The sequence below is a fragment of the Xenopus laevis genome, chromosome 3S, assembly GCF_017654675.1.
Source record: "Xenopus laevis strain J_2021 chromosome 3S, Xenopus_laevis_v10.1, whole genome shotgun sequence".
Lineage (NCBI taxonomy): Eukaryota > Metazoa > Chordata > Amphibia > Anura > Pipidae > Xenopus > Xenopus laevis.
The window spans coordinates 18,700,247-18,721,407 of NC_054376.1; the positions used below are offsets into that span (position 1 = coordinate 18,700,247).

The 21,161-nt window shown below is 40.2% G+C and overlaps 1 protein-coding gene across 6 annotated transcripts in view; it reads right to left on the minus strand.

Annotated features, from left to right (window-relative positions):
* sec24a.S (SEC24 homolog A, COPII coat complex component S homeolog) overlaps nt 1-21,161 on the minus strand; it is a 111,071-nt gene that overhangs the window by 1,025 nt on the left and 88,885 nt on the right. For all 6 annotated transcript variants that reach the window (XM_018254967.2, XM_018254968.2, XM_018254969.2 and 3 more), the window contains 5 exons: nt 11,175-11,350; nt 10,730-10,867; nt 10,361-10,465; nt 10,094-10,186; nt 710-813 (listed from right to left, as the gene is read on the minus strand). In XM_018254967.2, the coding sequence (XP_018110456.1) occupies nt 710-813; nt 10,094-10,186; nt 10,361-10,465; nt 10,730-10,867; nt 11,175-11,350 (616 nt within the window). The remainder of the gene's footprint in view (nt 1-709; nt 814-10,093; nt 10,187-10,360; nt 10,466-10,729; nt 10,868-11,174; nt 11,351-21,161) is intronic.

The window sequence follows — 21,161 nt, forward strand, 5'->3', positions numbered from 1 at the left end:
GAATCAGAGAGATTGATAACGGATCAGGAGGAGCCAAAACATTGCATTGCAGACATCAGTTGTTATTTTTATGGATAATGGTGGTTTAAATTGAGCTATACTGGTGCCGTTCAAAATTGTGACTTTGAATGAATGCCCCCCCAGAAAGGGGAATGTGCACTGAAGGAAATATCAAAGCAACTGAACTAACTACTAATACTACATAGAACCACAGAGGCTACAAACTCTATGGTATAAAACACCAATATTGTCAGTGTTAGAGAGTAGTAGTAGTAGTAGAGAGCAATATTCTGAGACAATCTGCAATTGTGGTTTTTGAGTTTTTTACTCAGCAGCTCTCCAGTTTACAATTTGGTTGCTAGGGGGCAAATTACCCTAGCAACTATTGCAATGATTTCAATAACAGCCTGGAAAATAAATAAGGGATAGGGTCTGAATAGAAAGACGTGTTATTAGAAGTAGAAATAACAATACATGTGTAGCCTTATAGAGCATTTGTTTTTTAGATGGGGTCAGTGACCCCCATTTAAAAGCTGGAAAGAGTCAAAAGAAGACAATTAAAAAAACTAAAATAAATAAATAAATAAATAAATAATGAAGGTCAATTAAAAAGTTGCTTAGAATTGGCCATTCTATAACATCATAAAAGTCAAATTAAAGGTGAACTATGCCTTTAAGATTTTGCTAGGTCAGAGATGTGTTTACTTACCGTATTATATGTAATGTTGGGAAAAAAGGTCTCTGTTCTCGGAGCCAGGAGATAAAAGCTATTGCTCTGGCAGATTCAGCTGTATCCAGTTCAGGCAACCGATTCTGTCACAAAGAAAGATGCACATGAACATTTTTATAACAACAAGATTACGAGCCAGGCAGCCATCAGCCAGGTTTCTTCAGTGCAATATAATTCATTTGACATTTTTTAACACGTTATGTTTTAAAACTTCTGTCCTTTATTTTTTCTAAAAGGATTCTTTGCCAGACCTAAATGGTTGGTAATTAAAGCTCACAATGCATTAAAGCCGAATCTCTCCTTTGCAAAATAGTCCATATTTACAGTTACAGTCAATAAATATGTGGACAGAGACAACTTTTTTCTAATTTTGGTTCTGTAAATTACCACAATGAATTTTAAATTAAACAACTCAGATGCAGTTGATCTGCAGACTTTCAGCTTTAATTCAGTGGGTTGAACAAAAAGATCGCATAAAAATGTGAGGAACTAAAGCCTTTTTTTAACACAATCACTTCATTTCAGGGGCTCAAAAGTAATTGAACCATTAACTCAAATGCTATTTCATGGGCAGGTGTGGGCAATTCCTTGGTCATGTCATGATCAATTAAGCACATAAAAGCCATGGAGTTGATTTGAGGGGGGGGTATTTATGTATGTATGTGGAAGACAACATGCTGTCAAACTCTCTATGCAGGTGAAACAAGCCATCCTTAAGCTGCAAAAACAGAAAAAACCCATCCGAGAAATTACTACAATATTAGGAGAGGCAAAATCTACAGTTTGGTACATCCTGAGAAAGAAAGAAAGCACTGGTGAACTCAGCAACGCAAAAAGACCTGGACTTCCACGGAAGACAAGTGGTGGATGATCGCAGAATCATTTCCATGGTGAAGAGAAACCCCTTCATGAAAGACCGCATGAAAGTAAATAGTAAATAAATAGGGGTGCCCTGCAAAGTGCAAGCCACTCATAAGCATCAAGAATAGAAAGGCTAGATTGGACTTTTCTAAAAAAAAAAAAAAAAAAAAAAATAAATCTAAAAAAAGGCAGCACAGTTCTGGAAAAACTTTCTTTGGACAGATGAAACCAAGATCAACCTCTACCAGAATAAAAAGAAAAAGAAAAAAGTATTGCGAAGGTGTGGAACAGCTCATGATCCAAAGCATACCACATCATCTATAGAACATTGCGGAGGCAGTGTGATGGCTTGGGCGTGCATGGCTGCCAGTGGCACTGGGACACTAGTGTTTCTAGATGATGTGACACAGGACATAAGCAGCCAAATGAATTCTGAGTGTTCAGAGACATGCTGTCTGCTCAAAACCAGCTAAATGCAGTCAAATTGATTGGGAGGCGTTTCATAATACAGATGGACAATGACCCATAACATACAGCCAAAGCAACCCAGGAGTTTATTAAAGCAAAAAACAAGATTTTTGATACTCACCGTTAAATCTGTTTCTCTGTAGTCGAAAGGGGGACACACAGGGAACGATGGGGTTAAGTTCCATCCTCCGGAGGCTGGACACTGAATATTAATTTAAGTGGGCGTGGCCATCAGGCTTATCCCCACATACCATACATTCCTATTCAGTTGGTTCCAAAGCTGCGAACGGAACTTTAACTTGCACTTTAAACGTAACAGGTAGAACAGTTAACCTGAGGATTACATAGTAAGCAACCAAACAGTAGCTCGTCTAAGGGCAGGAAGCCCTGTGTCCCCCTTTCGACTACAGAGAAACAGATTTAACGGTGAGTATCAAAAATCTTGTTTTCTCTGTCGTCTTAGGGGGACACAGGGAACGATGTGGACTTAACAAAGCAGTCCCAACTAAGCAGGGTGGGAGCGAGCTTAGTAGAATGTTTGGATTTGTAAGTACGGCTGGTAACACCTTCTGCCCGAAAGAGATCTCGGCGGAATAGATGCGTCACTCTGTAGATTCTGTAAACTTGTGAACAGACGACGTGGTAGCTGCTTTGCAGATCGGTTTGAAGGAACTGTTACACCATGAAGCAATAACAAGAAGAAATCAGATGTCACTCACCAAGCAAAATGTGCTGAATTTTAGTGATTTATTCAGATCTCTGCACAATGTTTCAGGGGATCAACTGCTCTACTGTTACACCATGCCCAGGATGCTCCACCGCCCTAGTGAAGTGGGCTCTGATTCCTTCAGATGGTGTTCTTTACTTCGGACTGGGATTTGATTGATTGACTCTTCAATCCATCTAGATATGAGTGCCGTTGAAACTTCCTGACCCCTGCGAGGGCTAAATGGAAGAATAACAGACACTGTGATGTGCGTAGTACAGCTTTGTCCTTATGGAAGAAATACGAAGGCTCACATGGTAAAGCACTAAGTTCAGCAGTTCCCCTGGTGTACAGTACATTGCCATGAGGAACACCACCTTTTCAAGTTATCCATGTACCAACAACCGAATTCAAAAGGTGAGTCAAGAAAGGCTTGAAGCACCAAGTTGAGGTGGCGGAACGGAGGAGCGATGTGGGCTACTCCTTGTAAGACAAGACAAGCTTATTACGTCCTCATTTTCCATTGGGCATGAAAACAGACTGACAGGGCCGATACTTGAAGTTTTATGCAACATGACTGTATCCGTAGAATGTCCGGTTCAAGGAGGAAAAATTCATATGTTACCCCCGTAATACGAATGCCACATCCTACGACATGATTTCAATGATGAAGGCTTGTGAGCTTTCAACATAGTGGCAACAATCTCCTCCAGTAAATCAATTATAAATAGGCTGTAACTAACCTTTAGTGTATGTAGGTGGATTCTCCTGCAAGGTGTCCTGTGTCCACACCCAAATTGATACAGTCAGTATTATAATAGAAAGCAGGACAAATCCAAGGCAGTAGCTATGACTGCAAAGTGCTTTTATTGGGGAAAAATGCTCCACAACATGTTTCAGGCGTTGGCCCTTTATCAAGTGTGCAAAACCAAACACAAGGGAAGTATTTAAACTTTCCTTAACCTTTCACCTCTGAAGTGCATTCTGGGTACATACACCGACAAATGCATTTAAATTGTTGTTTCCATTAATAGCATAAATACAAATTACTTTATACAAGAATAAATATTAAATTACTTAAACAAGATGCGTTATACATTCCATATGTGATCAATAAATACATACATTCTTCAACTCCCTATAAAAAGTGTCCATGCCTTAAAATATTTCTTATGTGAATAAAATGCATTACAAGAACAGTCCTCAATCTTGTTTGTGAATCATTGTGCTCCGTGTTAAGTCCAAATAAAACAACAGGCCACTGCATACATTAACCTAGCCTGAACAAAAAGGAAACTGCTCGTTAAGCCTATCCAACTACAACTTGATACATGTTCCTAACATAGTTATCGTAACAATTTTAACATAATTTATACAATGTTACCATTTTATCAACTTCATATAACCCCTTTACATTCTCACTTCTAGGCTAGTTAACAATAATTTCTTACTTAAATATTTGAACTTAGACTGGTACTATAAATTCTATATTTATTAGACTCACCACCGGCGATAGTCTTACGGACATCGTAAACTGAGACTATTTGGCTATTAATACCTCCTGAAAACGAAACACATTAAAGGGAATCTGTCGTCATTTTAAATTTTTTTTTTTTTTTTTTTGCATTTTTATAAAAAACACACATCCATAAACACTGTCTGGCAAATAAAATGTTAATCCACAAATCCATGCATAAGTTATTTTAGTTTGTATTTTGTCATGGGGGCTTCCATTTCTGCTCATTACACATTCATCCTGTGCTGCTCTAACAGCAGGCACAGCATTACCTGTGTGCTTGGAGGCAGTCACTCTGTAATGAAAAGCCAGGTCGCACTACGACATGAGAATCTAGCTGTACACTCCCCCTCCCCTCTCTGCCCATGCATGTGATGTTTGGAGGAGAGCGGTCACATGGTTTGCAGGGAAGCAATTACTTTCACTTTCCTACGTCCTGCTCTACAGCTGCACTAGCAGCCCCTCCTCCCACAGACACTATCAAAGCTCCTGCCGTTCTGTAAGTTTGTTCTCTGCTTTCCTTTGGAGGGGGGGACTTTCTTTCCTTGCTGCCTTCCTAGTTTGTTTTACTGGTTACTAGATGAGGTAAAGGAGCTCCCTCTGCTATCCACCTCACACACACCTTGCTCCTTTCCTGCCTGCAATACTTATTTTTACATTAACTACTTACTGCCTCCTTTCTCCTGAGCTATTTTAACCCTTCCTAGACTTCCTCTTAAATTTTCCTGGTTTTCAAGTATGTCCTCCTTATTTTATCCTTTTTTTCTATTCCCTGTCATCAGTCCTGGGAGTGTACTCCTGTGTTTCTGCCATTCATTTTTGTGTAAACAAATATAATAAACTATCTATATAAAATATTTTTTCCAGTGTCCAAAATGAATTGTGTGTGTATGTATATATATTTTTATTTTTGAAACGTAAGTGGGGGCAGTGATCACAGGACTATCTTATTTCAGTCCTTCGGAAGTGGTGTCAGTGGGAGCTTATCTTGATACCTGCCTATTGTTCAATTGACAGGCTCAGCAGACAAGGCTCTATTTACATTACAGCAGCTTGTAGGAGGGAGGGGTAATGACATCAATCCAACTTGCAGTGCAGCAGTAAAGTGTGACTGAAGTTTATCAGAGCACAAGTCACATGACCTGAGGGCAGCTGGGAAATGTCAAAATGTCTAGCCCCATAGCAAATTTTAAAATTAGATATAAAAAAATCAATTTCTTGTTTTGAAAAACTGATTTCGATGCAGGATTCTGCTGTAGTAGCACTATTAACTGATACATTTTGTAAAAAACATGTTTTTCCACGACAGTATCCCTTTAAATTATAATTGCGCAGTATAAATTAGAGGAAGCATGTTAAATTTAACTGTTCGTTCATCCATTTAGGGTAGGTGCTCTCTAAACGTCTAATCCAACGAGCTTCTCTCTGTAGGAGTAAGGTGTTTCTATCACCCCCCCATCTTGCTTAGGTATAACCTCAAGTATCTTCCACTTCATTTGACAAACGTTATGTTTTGCAGCATCAAAATGTCTGGACACGGGATTGTCACTATAGGTGTCAACCTTGAAGTTCCTAATGGCGTTTTTATGCTCCTTAATTCTAACATTAACAGGTCTTATCGTTTTGCCCACGTAGAGCATCCCACATGGGCATTTCAAAACGTATACCACGTAGGTAGTAGTACATGTGGCAAAACAATTAAGTTTAATTTCTTTACCTGTTATGGGGTGATCTATACCTCTTATACGGCTCTACTTCCAGAATGTTTATTGACCATTGCCCTTGAGCAGAGTGATGTTAACAATTGCACCCAAGCCCTGGAGACTGGTGTCTGTGGACATCCCGTTCCACTCCGAGATTACCCATGACTGTCCATGGTCAGAACGTTTGACCTCATCCAACGCTGCAGCGCCAAGACTAAGTAGAAACAGCGATACCTCTTACCATGTCGCTAGAATGCAGACTAGCAGAGAGCGGAATTGTATCTGTGCAAATGGAACTGCCTCTGTGGCAGATACCATTGTTTCCAGCCCTTGCGGGGCCCTGTTTCTCGTCTTGCGGCTGTTGAATAAGGAACTGATTTGATCTCTGCTCTGTTTGTCCTGGGGCAGGCGTACAGACTGAGCTGTTGAAATCCTATGAATGTCATCTTGTGCCAGAGGCTCAAGTTGGATTTTGGACATTTGATGGTCCAACTGAATTCCTGAAGAAGTCAAAATGCCCTCTTTAGGTCCTCACTTCCGATCCGGCCTAGAGGAAGAGGTTGTCCGTGTAAGGTATCACGAAGATACCCTGTAGTCTCAGTGTGGCTGATGTCACCTCCATTGACTTGGTGAATACCCTGGTAGTGGAGGATAGTCCGAACAGGGGTGTCAAAATGATAGTGCCTGTTCGAAATGGCAAGGCGAAGGTAACAGTGACGAGGAGACCCTAATGAGACAATTAGATACTTTGTCCTTGATGTCCAAGGACATCATTAGCTGTCTTTGCTCCATCCCTCAAATCACTGAGCGCCAGTCTCCATCTTGAACCTCACTGAACGATTAGATTTGTTGAGACTCTTAAAGTCGATTGTTGGTCTGATTAAACCGTCCTGAGGACTGTGAACAGAATTGAATACAAAACTGCGCATCTCTCTGCAGGAGGTACTGGCACCATTACCCCGGTACACTCCATCTTTTCCATACAATGTAGGAAATCTCGTGCCCTTCTAGTATTGGAGGGAATCCTGGACATAAGGAATTTCCAGGTAACATGAAAACCTTCTGTAATGATCTCACTGACCCAGGCATCTGAGGATAACGGATCCATACTACTTGGGATAGTAGTAGTTTTTCTCCGAATCATTCTAACGATTCTGGGGGGGGAGTGCCCTGTCAGGCTGAAGTAGCCTTCACAGCTGAAGTCTTGTTTCGCGGCCTGTGAATCTTCCATAGGGTACGGTTCCTTTCACTTCCCGTGAATCGAAAGTGAGACCCTTGTGGAAAGTTGCTCCACCCTGCAATCTTTCACTTTGACCATGAAAAAACAAACTTTTCCCCTTCCGTTACTTGTAGCATCTCTGCTGTTGTTTTGGGGGAGGAAGGTACTCTTTCCCCAATTGCTTGGGAGAACATTTTCTCCAGTTTTTCCAGACTAACCGTTGATCTGTGAAGGGGGAGCAAAGATAGCGTCTTCTTAGAGCCTAGATACGCCGCCCAACTTTCGAGCCATAGTGTACTGTGTGCCGCTGTGCGATGCGTGTAATGTGGTGTCACAGTATAAACTCGATGCCTCTGCATTTGATTGTGAAGATGCAAACAAGTCCGGTCAGGGAATCCTGCCTCGCATGTTCTAGATATGATTCAGAGCATGCCTGTAAGGTTCTGGACACGCAAGTAGAAGCTAGGCAGGGAGTAGACCCTGCAGACGTGGTAGCTATCAGCCAATTTCTCGGGAAGCTTCCCACTGGGGCTCGAACCCTGGGTCCTCTAGGGGAAGAAATCAAGCAATTTCCTGAATGCGGCACAGAACATCCTTTTCTTAGACGCCTAGCTTTTCGCTCAGGCGAGCCAATCATCCCGAATTAACCGAGTAACTGTTCCTGTTCTGGGAAACAACAGTAGACTAGAATAAACTGATATGCAGTACCTCTAGTACCCCTGTAATGATGCTTTCCACATCATGTAGGTGCTCCTGATGCTCATCTTCATCTGCGGATGAGGCACCAGAATATAAACTTCACCCTCTGAAGAGATGGGGTGATCCGGTAATAACTTCTTAAAGATAGAAGGGTTAGGCAGTATAGCCCTTTTGCCTCCTTTGCTTATTCCGCCAAGGCAGGTAATCCCTGCAAAGAGGCTAAAACTGGGAAGGCTGCCCTGCCCAGAGAGGAGGGAGGAGGTTCAGCTGTTGACCCAGCCTGGATCTGAGAACTGCCCTGTTGTACCGTAGGCACCCTCTATCTCTGCTGACCCTTGATACAGGCCAATGATTCACTTGTGCTACAGAGGGGAGTCCCCCCCCCTGGGAATTAATGCCACAGGCCTACCTTTTGCCAGTTTGGGAACGGAGTAGGTGTGCCGAGTTCAACATCTGAAAACCCAATTCCGCCATCTGAACAATCTGGGTTGAATAAAGCGAAGGCGAAATGTCCGCTGGAACGCAGAGTGCGTTCCACTGATGTGCGTCTGTGCTGTATTTCCGGCTCCGGGAAAATGGCCGTCAGGGAAATGGCCACCGGTGGAACGCATCCTGCGTTCCACTGATGCTCACCTGCACGCGGCAATTCCCGCTCCAGGAAAATGGCCGCCGGAGTAATGGCCACAGGTGGAACACATCCTGCGTTCCACCGAGTGGTCTGGCTTGTTCCCAAGCCCCTACCAACGTGGGTCTTCTGCCTCGCTCCCTCCCAGCTGACTGCCTGAGTCTGGTACTGTGCTCATTCTGACAACGCCATGCGAGAGGAAGCCAGGGAAGTAGTTTTGCAAACGTTTATGTTAGGCATTATAGGCCATGCAGTCAGTATAACGGACAGAGAGGGGGGGCAGTAGGCACCCTCATTATCCACCTTTTGCCAAGGGGAAAGGAGGGGGGGAAAGGAGGGGGGGACCCCAAAAGACTTTTTTTGGCAATGTCCCTTAAGAAGGGCCCGTGACACTTACCCCTCCACACCGGCCAGACCATCTGCATTGAGGTAGACAATGCAGGAACTATCTGGGTGGTTGTTATAGCCAAAGCTAGAAGTTTTACCCCGGTGTGCTTCGCCTAGTAGGGGGTAACCGTGTCAAAAAACAGGTATCCCTGTTTTTGGGTATCACCCCGGGTGTCAGCTAGCGCTGACCGTAGACTCTGTCTCTTGTATGTCCATCCTCCCGTGAGCAGGACACTTAAAAAAACTGAATAGGAATGTATGGTATGTGGGGGTAAACCTAATGGCCACGCCCACTTAAATTATTATTCAAGTGTCCTGCCTCCGGAGGATGGAGCTTAACCCCATTGTTCCCTGTGTCCCCCTAAGACGACAGAGAAAAGTGAATATTCTGCCTGATCTGAACCCAATTAAGCATGCATTTCACTTAACTAGACTAAACTATGGACAGAAAGGCCCACAGCAACTGAAAGCCGCTGCAGTAAAGGCCTGGCAGAGCATTAAATAGGAGGAAACACAGAATCTGGTGATGTCCATGAGTTCAAGACTTCAGGCTGTCATTGCCAGCAAAGGGGTTTCAAACAAGTATTAAAAATGAACATTTTATTTTCAGTTTTTAATTTGTCCAATTACTTTTGAGCCCCTGAAATGAAGTGATTGTGTAAAGCTTAAAGTCTGCATTTTAACTGCACCTGAGTGGTGTCATTTAAAATCCACAATGTAATGTACAGAACCAAAATTAGAAAAGAATTGTCTCTGTCCAAATATTTATGGACCTTTCTGCATGTTCTGTTAGAACAGTACTTTGCCATGTTTAATGGGTAGTGGCATGTTCTCCCACCATCATATCATGTTGCTATGCCCAGGTATTTTTGTGCTTTCTGCCATCCATAAAGTAGCAAAGACTATCATTGCAGCTTTAACAATTCATGGAGGGTGTACAGTTATTCTAACAGGAAAAGACTGTAGGGAAGCAAACTTGCACAACCACTTATGGCAGTGTGTTTTCTAAAGGCATTGATAAAGAGCTTGCAGTAGTTTGCTGTTTAGATCAGAGTGAGAAAACACTATACTGTTATCATGCAGTCGTATATGTGTCCAGATATAGTTTGTGTGGTGCATATACAAACCATATTTTATTTTAGGTACTAAGATATTGATGCAAGCAAGCTGGGTCCTTACCATTTCCACAGGCATTGTTTCATAGTTAGCAACTCCAAGGACTTGAGTGAAGAAGTTCTGTCCACAGTTACGGCCCACCCAAATAATTAATATCTAAAAGAGACGGTATAAAATTTAGACTTGTAGCAATGTTTAAAAAGTATTTTGATAAGCAATGCTAAGTGAAAACGACCAGACAGAGAAACCTTTGAGAACACCCTTTTGCCCTGAAAAAGAGAATATAATATGCAACAGCAAACAACAAGTGTGTAAGTTACATATACTTACAGAGCCAGCATCCATTAGGTAAGCCCCATCACGGTTTAGCTTCTCTACAGACAGCTGGAGAATGGTAGGCTGGGGGATGGTCCTGTCATTGAAGTCCAGGGCTCCCTGTAACCATAACATGCATTAAGTAGTAGTTAAACAACACCTTTAAATTAAGCATATATTCATGGCCGGCTGGTAGAGAGCTCTGTGGAACCTATCACAATTCATCTCATAGTTCTACTAAAAAAAGCAGACACATTGCTTTGGATTTAGAGTACTGCTGTAGATTGTGGTTATATACAGTATGTAGTTTTGTTTCCTTGCTCATGCCACAACTAAAGAGATAAAACTACTGTATTGCCTTAGTAACAAACTAAATATACTTACCTCATCTGTCAGATTGTCAACTCTATATAAATTGGAATGGATCATTAGCAGGAGGTATAACAAGGGCTGGTTCTTAATTTGACACATGGCAAAAATTCTTTCATCCAAACTTGCATTCGTTCCAGTCTGAAATGCCTTCTGATGGAGGCAAAAGAGAAAAACAGAAAAATTATGAATTTCTATCTCAAAATAGATTAATAATATGTTAAATCAATTTTGAAATAAAGATTGTATGACTCATATGACAATTAAGGTTGTGTTAACCTAAAACTCTGTAAATAATTAGGTTACAAATACAATATCTTATGTCTTAAAGCCTCTGTACCAGACTTCCAAAATAGTCCTATAACCGAGTTGTAGAATATCACATCCTTAGTTCAATTTTGTACAGGTTAAACCTCCTAACCCAGGAAGTATCTATTGTTGTGCAGACTTCCCATCTCACCTGTTTTAGGAGTGCCAACACAAACATAGGTAGGAGCCGCAATGAATGAGGAGCAAGAAGGCCAGGCTGCTGCACTGTCAGTACTGAACTGCGATAAGCAGATAGCGAATCTATCACAGCGTTTACCAAGGCATCCCGTGCATCACTCAAGCTTGAAGTAATGGATCGATCAACAGCTACAAGACATGAGTGGGAGGGTTTATTTATGTTGGATTGGAGTTATCAACTGACATCACAAAAGACTTATCTGAAAGTACAACCGCTTTCAGTCATATTAGCGACCAAAGGTTTAATATCTACTTAACTTTTCTTTCCATAAGATGGTCTGCACAATTTACTCTGATAAACTCTCATACATTGCATTCTAAATTCCATCTCTCTTTCTCTATCTATCTATCTATCTATCTATCTATATATATATATGGACATATGTTTTTTAATTAACTTAAATAAAATTATGGTTTTAAAATAAAACCTTTGGAAAGGTTACAATTGGGTTGAAAAAACACAAAGTCCATCAAGTTCAACCCCTCCAAATGAAAACCCAGCATCCATACATACACCCCTCCCTACTTTTAATTAAATTCTATATACCCATACCTATACTAACTATAGAGCTTAGTATCACAATAGCCTTTGATATTATGTCTGTCCAAAAAATCATCCAAGCCATTCTTAAAGGCATTAACTGAATCAGCCATCACATCATCACCTGGCAGTGCATTCCACAACCTCACTGTCCTGACTGTGAAGAACCCCCTACGTTGCTTCAAATGAAAGTTCTTTTCTTCTAGTCTGAAGGGGTGGCCTCTGGTACGGTGATCCACTTTATGGGTAAAAAGGTCCCCTTCTATTTGTCTATAATGTCCTCTAATGTACTTATAAAGTGTAATCATGCCTTTTTTCCAGAGAAAACAACCCCAACCTTGACAGTCTCATAATTTAAGTCTTCCATCCCTCTAACCAATTTAGTTGCACGTCTCTGCACTCTCTCCAGCTCATTTATATCTCTCTTAAGGACTGGAGTCCAAAACTACACTGCATACTCCAGATGAGGCCTGACCAGCGACCTATAAAGAGGCATAATTATGTTTTCATCCCTTAAGTTAATGCCCTTTTTTATGCAAGACAGAACTTTATTTGCTTTAGTAGCCACAGAATGACACTGCCCAGAATTAGACAACGTGTTATCTACAAAGACCCCTAGATCCTTCTCATTTAAGGAAACTCCCAACACACTGCCATTTAGTGTATAACTTGCATTTATATTATTTTTGCCAAAGTGCATAACCTTGCATTTATCAACATTGAACCTCATTTTCCAGTTTGCTGCCCAGGTTCCCAGTGTTGCACTCATTTTCCATGGACAATTACTTATTACGCTCAATTGAGTAGCACCTGAGTTGTTTGTCTAACACAGTGGACTGTGGAAAAAACACAAAAGCGATGTGCGTCACAATTTCCCTCACCATGGACGTTTCAACAGTGGCCACCATTTTAAAAATGGGCTCAATATGTAAGACATTATTGATTCTATACACAAAAATAGAAGAATGGCCAAGATACATACATTGATAATATTGGCATGATTATGAACATATTAGGAAGGAATAGAAATAGTTTATACAGAATGCATGAATAAACAAATGTTACAAGCATCCCATAGGGATAAAGCTAATTGATGAATAGATGAAGGTCAAAATTCTTACAAGCGGGGTTCTGTATATAAGTGATCCTCCTTAACACAAATCAGGGAACGATACTGACGGGATTTGTATCGATCACGTGACCGTGCACCTGAAACTAACATAATGGCCGACAATACAACTTAATTTCCTCCAGTTTTTTTAGACGTGGAAGAAGGCGTACAGGGACCAAAACAAGGAGAGGTCTCAGAAGGCAAAGAGAGGGGACGCAGCAAAGTACAACCCCAGGGTCGAAAACAACCACGCCGAGTGACTCGCAACAAACTTCAATCTTTCATCGATGCAACTTTCTACCGTACAATTACAAATGTTATCTAAAGGACTTAATTTTTGTCCCACTGCTAAACTAGATGATTTTCAGTTACAGGTTGATCCATATAGTTTTTTTCAGGACTTTAAGACTTAAGGTCCAATTTTCCAGTGGCCATGAGATGTTCCCTACCTCCATTCATAAAAAGGGACTTGATGTTAACAATATTGGTCTTAAACCAAAGGACGGTATGTTCCACCTACTACCTATCCAGCGGTTGAGACCTACATACATAAGGTTAAATCAGAAATTGAAAGCTTTATCACTAATGACTCGTATAAGGAGCAGTATAAACTAAACTAGAATGTGATGCCTTGGGTGATTTACATGCCATGTCCAATATCACGATCAAGCCCTCTGACAAGGGTGGCGCGATTGTGGTAATGGACATGGCAAAAAAATACATAGGAGAGATTGAGCGACAATTGGCTGAAAAACGTGTATATATGCTTACAGAAAGTTCCAACTGAGGAATTTAAGGGTGAATTTCGTTTGGAGAAAACAAGCCCACGAACAGGGTGTTATTACAGAATCCACTAGGACATATATGTGGGTGGAATATCCCATCATCCCCCTCATATATGTCCTACCTAAGATTCACAAGGATCCCAATAATCCACCGGGCAGGCCAATCGTAGCCGATATTGGGTCATTAACCAGTAAAGCTGCTGAAATGTTAGATAAAATTCTTTGATTTAAACAACAAAATCCTATGTAAGGGATACTTCTGATTTTTTACTCAAAGTTAAAACACTGGGTGAGGTTGATGGACAGGTCTGGTTTGCCACCCTAGATGTCTCAAGCATGTCCATACCCCACACCAAGGGTTTTAAACTTTTATATCATGGTGTGCGATCTCGTTGGACAATATATATAATATATAAAACTTTTCTTGCTATAAGATGGCCTGCAGAATTTACTCTGATAAACTCTCATACATTGCCTTCTAAATTCCATCTCTCTTTATCTATATATATCTATAGATATACAGTATATAGGAAAGACCAGCACCAGGGGTCTTTTTGCATATATATGTGTAGAATGAAACGGCACTCACCAATCTCCCAGTTATTCGCCGGGTGCTAACCAAAATTAATCAACAATAGTCCAGAGAAAGCACTCACGGCCATGACCATCAGCTGTGTATCAAAATATATTTATTTGTGCATGGTGCATCAACGCTTTTCGGCTCACATGGAGCCGTCGTCAGGATATATATATATATATATATATATATATATATATATATATATATATATATATATATATATATATATATATTGGAACAAATGGAACGCACAACCAAAAGTCCGAAAATGCCTGGGTGCCACTCTGTTTTTAAACAAGATGTATAGCCACAGATGACAGCACTCCAAGGAGTATAATTATCCAAAACAAAAAAAGTTTTCGGTTCTATATTAGAATTTTCATCAGGGAAAGAAACAATAACAGTGCACAGGGTGGCGCTTTAAAAGTACAGAATTTTGCGCCAAAAGTGGTTGCTAAGGCATCATAGCAACAAGAGTAAGTCGGAAAGTGGATAATGTAAAAGTGTAGGGTAAATGATTAAAAACATACCACATTGTGTAAAGAGTATTACATAACTCAAGTAAGCGTACAGACCTTAGAAGCGGGCAGTAGTTGAAAAGCCGGATCCCACAATATAAATAGTGCGACCCGTCCTGCGTCCCATAGCGGTGGACCGGAACTGACGCCGGAATCAGGCAGTACAGTGATCAGACGCATAGGCACGTTGCCTAGCAACCCGCTCAGAATGTCTGTAACTAGTGTGCTTTTTGGCAGCCTACACCAAAGGCTTATAGGTTGTGCCACTACATCTGCGATGCATTAGCTACAGTTAAGTTCTACCACAGGGGTATGAATTGGCCAACCGGTTCCTTTTCTTACAGATTTTCTTCGCTTTCCTTTAAATATGTTCTTTCCATTACCTTGCCATTAGTCGTGATTTACACCACTAACTTGATAATTTTGGTTACCATCACTTGCCACCATTCCCTTATCCCCATTACTTTATCTGCTCTTTCACGTTCGGTAACCCTATTCAGTGTTCTCTTTAATGTCTAACAGCACTTCTATAAAATCTGCACACCACACCATCCAGGCCAATGTTTATAGACCATTAAGGAACGGATCCTGAGGGGTCCACAAGGGGGTTGTACCTCCATAATCTTTGCCAAATTTGGCAGAGAAAGATGGATACACTGTTTACCGCATGCTCTGCTTTAATTATTAATGTGCACAGCTTTATGAGAATAGACGCAATTTCGGACGGGAGTACGTGTCCATACACCCCTAATTTATATTTAGCAGATTTTCACATCGATATATAGGTGGTGGACCAGCCATAGCATCCAGCGTCTTTGTGTACCCTTCTATACTAACAGATCCGATTTCTGCCTGCCGTGTAAATTATTGTTGAATAGACATTCAGCGACCTTTAAAGTTGTGGTGAGACCAACTAATCCGTAACTAAGTTTAAAAATCCCTATATTAACATTTATAATAGAGGGAATATACACTCTTTTGTTCACCCTTTTCTCAATTAAGCACTTAAATTACTCAGCCCTTTTTTTGGTGTGCGGCCTTTAACTGTATAACTTATTTAAGTTTGCTATACCCCTCTTTCCTATCTCTTTATTATTAGACAACCACTCTGTACACTTTGCTCCACTTCTTCAGCTCCTTTTTCCTTTTCCTCTTTTTCTTTTTTACTCTCCGGTTGTCCGTCTCAATTATTACATTCCAGCTCGCATAAGAGGTCTGAGCAACACTGCTGTGACCTAAAACGTTCAGTTTTAATACGCATGCGTGTGCCCTTATGGGATCGTAGTAGCGATGTGACCTGGATATGTATATGGTAAAAGTATATAGGGAGCAACAATTCCGACAGGTTGACGGCCTGGATACCTCATAGACACAGCTCTCAACATGATCTATGAAGGCTGCCTTGCTATATTTGATCTATATACAGAACATCGGTCCACAGTAATCCTGTGAGTAACCTAATTTTGTAGTCGCTGCTTTTACCCCTGTATAACAGAAATATGGACAAATATGATGCATTACTCGATCTGAACACAACCGCAACCATGTTACATTTCACTAATCTTTCTTTTAGTCTTTAGATACAGTTGAGGTGTGCTATTTTCTTTCGCAACATATATATCAGTTGTGATCCTGTTTTTGCGAGCTATACATGCAAAAACCTTTTTGCTGGTCATATGTCTGCCTTTAAATCTTCCTTTATGTTGAAATAACTGGCTGTTATTTACCAATATAATGATGCAAATTGTGTTTTGGTTCAAAGTTGAACATGGATATATGCATAATAACTAGATAAATGTTTTTAATACACTTTATTATTCACTTGATTTTGTTTTGTTTTACATTGTTATTTTTCAATGTTGATAAATGCAAGGTTATGCACTTTGGCAAAAATAATATAAATGCAAGTTATACACTAAATGGCAATGTGTTGGGAGTTTCCTTAAATGAGAAGGATCTAGGGGTCTTTGTAGATAACACGTTGTCTAATTCTGGGCAGTGTCATTCTGTGGCTACTAAAGCAAATAAAGTTCTGTCTTGCATAAAAAAGGGCATTAACTCAAGGGATGAAAACATAATTATGCCTCTTTATAGGTCCCTGGTAAGGCCTCATCTGGAGTATGCAGTTCAGTTTTGGACTCCAGTCCTTAAGAGGGATATAAATGAGCTGGAGAGAGTGCAGAGACGTGCAACTAAATTGGTTAGAGGGACGGAAGACTTAAATTATGAGGGTAGACTGTCAAGGTTGGGGTTGTTTTCTCTGGAAAAAAGGCGCTTGCGAGGGGACATGATTACACTTTACAAGTACATTAGAGGACACTATAAACAAATGGCAGGGGACCTTTTTACCCATAAAGTGGATCACCGTACCAGAGGCCACCCCTTTAGACTAGAAGAAAAGAACTTTCATTTGAAGCAACGTAGGGGGTTCTTCACAGTCAAGACAGTGAGGTTGTGGAATGCACTGCTGGGTGACGTTGTGATGGCTGATTCAGTTAATGCCTTTAAGAATGGCTTGGATGATTTTTTGGACAGACATAATATCAAAGGCTATTCTGATACTAAGCTCTATAGTTAGTATAGGTATGGGTATATAGAATTTAATTAAAAGTAGGGATGGGTGTATGTATGGATGCTGGGTTTTCATTTGGAGGGGTTGAACTTGATGGACTTTGTCTTTTTTCAACCCTATTTAACTATGTAACTATGTTGAGTTGTTGTTTATTCACTACACCGGATGTTGTCACTTCCGTCTGTTCCCACCACTAGGGGTTAAAAAGGTCACTTTTTTTTGTGTTTTCACTTTGCTAAAAGTCAGATTGCTGACCGAAACGCTAGGTCTCCCCTCTTTACAATAAAAACCTTTAGAAAAAAGGTTTGCACTCACAGGACTTAAAAGTCAATTAAGGGTTGGGGCAGATTCGGAGAGAGATTTAGTTGCCTGGCGACTAATTGCGTCTTCTGCGGGCAACAATCTCCCTGAACTGCCTTCCGTCTGCTTGAATGAAGAATCGCCTGCGCCTATGCATACGCGGCGCTTCTATTTCTGAACTCACCAGAAGTTTCCTCGTGTGGCGACTTCGGAAGTCGAAGCGCCGCGAGTGCATTAGCGCAGTTGATTCTTCATTCAAGCAGATGGAAGGCAGATGGAAGGTAGATCGTCGCCTCGCAGAAGAGGCGATTAATCACCAGGCGAGAATCTCCCCAAATCTGCCCGCCTGCCCCAACCCTTAATTAACTTTTAAGTCCTGTGAGTGCGAACCTTTTTTCTATTTACTTATATAGATACACAGTGTATATAGAAAGTCATTCGTTTTCCACACACCTTAAACAAATGACCCGGGTGCTACTCACAAAATGTAGTTAATGCAGATCCAGCGTAAGTGGGTGCACACCAGGTATTTTAAAAAACTTTAATTAGAACATTTTAAAAACAGGCCAACGTTTCTGTCTCTAAGAGCTTTATCAGGACCGTACCAGTTATAAAATCATCGATAGATAAAGTATGGAAGCACACCCAATTACGGGTAACAGGTAAAGTCAAGTGAACAAGAAGAAAGCATCCAATCACACACACATCTAACCAGATAATGTGCAAAATATGAGAAAAGACAGCCCTGTGCCAAGAAAGAAAATTAATTAAATGTTAAAACCAAACCACAGATAGAATGTGCACATGACTAGGAAATTACACTGTTTAAAAACATGTAACACAGAGAATCTGACACATGTAAATTATCACTGTTACTTAATATAATTTAAACATATATCAAAGCAATATAAATGTTTCAAAAGTGTATAAACTACAAATAACAAAAGTAGTAAAGTGATAATACAGCACGAGATCAGAGGAATTCAACTTTGTTTTAGAAAACATATTAAAGAGCAATTTTCATTTAATCACTGCGGGGCCAGGGTGTTTGAGTTTTTTTATTCACAAAACTTCTCTCTGGAGGAGCACATTGGAACGATCGCCACCTCTCCTAAGCCCTCTCCTAAGTGGTGAGATGTGATCAGTTGCAATATGTTTGAAAGTTGGAAGTCTATGTCCTTGTTCTAAGTAATGTTTAGCCACCACCGGCTTGGTCGTTCTGCCATCCCTGAACGCAGTGCTTATTGCTGACCGGTGTGCATCCATCTTTAATCTAAGGATCTGGTCAGACTTTCCCACATATGACAAACTACATGGGCATGTAATCTGATATATCACGTGACTGGTATCACAAGTAATGTGGTGCCTAATTGCAAACCTTTTGCCAGTTTGAGGGTGTAAAAAAGTTTGCCCTGGTGTCATATATCGGCAATAGGTGCAGTTGGGACACCGGAAAAAAACGGGTTTGACACCTATTAACCAAGTATGATTTTTAGTGGCATAACAAAGGACTGGGTCATTTTTCACTAGCAAGTCACTCAAATTAATGCCTCTCATAACAAATCATAGGAGGATCTGGAATGATCCTGGCCAAATCTTTGTCAGCCTGTATGATATTTCATTGTTTTTTAGTACAAGTTATATTTTGTGCTAAAAACTAAACTTGACTGGCTAGCACTAAGCGTGGTTAACTCCTAATGCCGTTTTTCGGCACATACAGATGTTTCGGCTGCATTTTCAGCTGTTCTCAAAGAACAAATATTGTATAGAAACACCCTTCTAAATACCCCGTTTGGCGCAAACCTTCAGTGATGTCTACAACGTGAAAAAATTGTATCTCCGTGCATCTCCCCACTCATTCACAAATGCTCAAAGTCCACCCTGCTCGTGAACAAAAAACCGCAATGGTATACGTGCAAATATAGATAAATAACCATATGACTCGTGAAATAAGACCAGTCCAAAATACCCTTTAAAATTACCCTATTTATAAATGCGGGGTTAAAGTGTGTTATGTGTAATAAATTACCATTCATCTGTGAAACATAGTATCCACATAAAGTTATAAAATAACATGTGAACTGCCATCCTCAAAATGTATCTCAATAAAATCATCTGCTATATATAAATATAAAATGAGATATTCTGTGTGCAGTAAATTTCCAATCACCCATAAATCATAGTGTATACATGCATAAGGAAAATAAAAGCGTAAAAGAAAGAGAAGAATATGCAGGTGTGCATAAAAAGAAGTACTGTTTCTGCTCAAGAACATTGTGGACTAACCCCTTGGCCATCATCTTGGGTCTATGTCTAGAAACATATACCTAGCTTATCGAACGTAGCATTGCAATTCATTAATCAATAGTCTTGTATATATGGCTCATTAAGCTGCAGTGCCCACAGCCAATCTACTTAATTAGCTCAACCTGCGCTAATGCGGTTCACTTTAATATTCCTATTCATTGCGACCAGGAGATTAATTAACCCTAACACAGACTGATTCGCGAGGGATATATGCCAGCCATTTACCAACATAAATGTCAGGAAATGATCCCCCTCATTAAACGGATGCGTCAACGGAGCCAATGCATAGAGTGGCTAATTTAGTCCATCTCACTTGTGTCAATTTCTACGAGTTTACTTAGCAGGTAGAGGATTTTAACTCAAAAACAGAGACTGGTTCGCTCCGGTGGTATACACACCCTATATCCAAAGGGGTCTTTAACCAACTTGCCGTTCCTAGATTTGTCCCCAATGAGTTATTCAGTTTTAATCTGTCCGGTGTTGGTGCGTGAGCACCCGCATATTTCCAATGGGGCTCTTGTAAAAGAATTACCGTATTATTCTCAAATATGAATCCTGTCCACAAGTGGTTTAACTGAACGAGAGAATAAGGAACAAAAAAAATGAAAAGAAAAGCAAAAGAAGACAGACACAGAAAACAAAAATATTAAAGAGTGAAAAGGAAGAAGAAAGACAAAAAAACGGAGAAAATTTAGAAGTTTTGGAAATAAAAGTCAAATTAAAAAATAAAATTAATAGAAATAGTGGAAAAATAAACAATCACAGTGAAGGAAGAGATCCATTTTTCAGAAATAAAAAGGGAAGAAAAAATATGTAATGTAAATGAAATGAAAAAAAGCAACAAAGAAAAAAACACAATTATTTTGTTAATTAACCCACTAAGAGCTAGTCATTATATTTTCTAAAAACAGTAAATGGTTTGTGTAAAATATTAGTCAATTCTTGGAATACCAGTGCGTGGCATTAATAGTAAATATAGATATTAAACCAGTCAATATAGATTCGCTAAATGAAAGGGTAGATCATAGAAATGGCAAATAAGATACCAATTCATTTAGCCCATTGGGACTTAAAGCATTAAATTTATGGATCGAACGAAGTTCTAGTTGAAGCAACAGTTTTTCGCGATTGCCTCCACGTGTGGGTGGAGGGACATGATCAAATATCATGCTTCTTAAACTTGCTAGAGAACATTTTTGGGTGAGGAAATGTTAAGCTACCGGTGT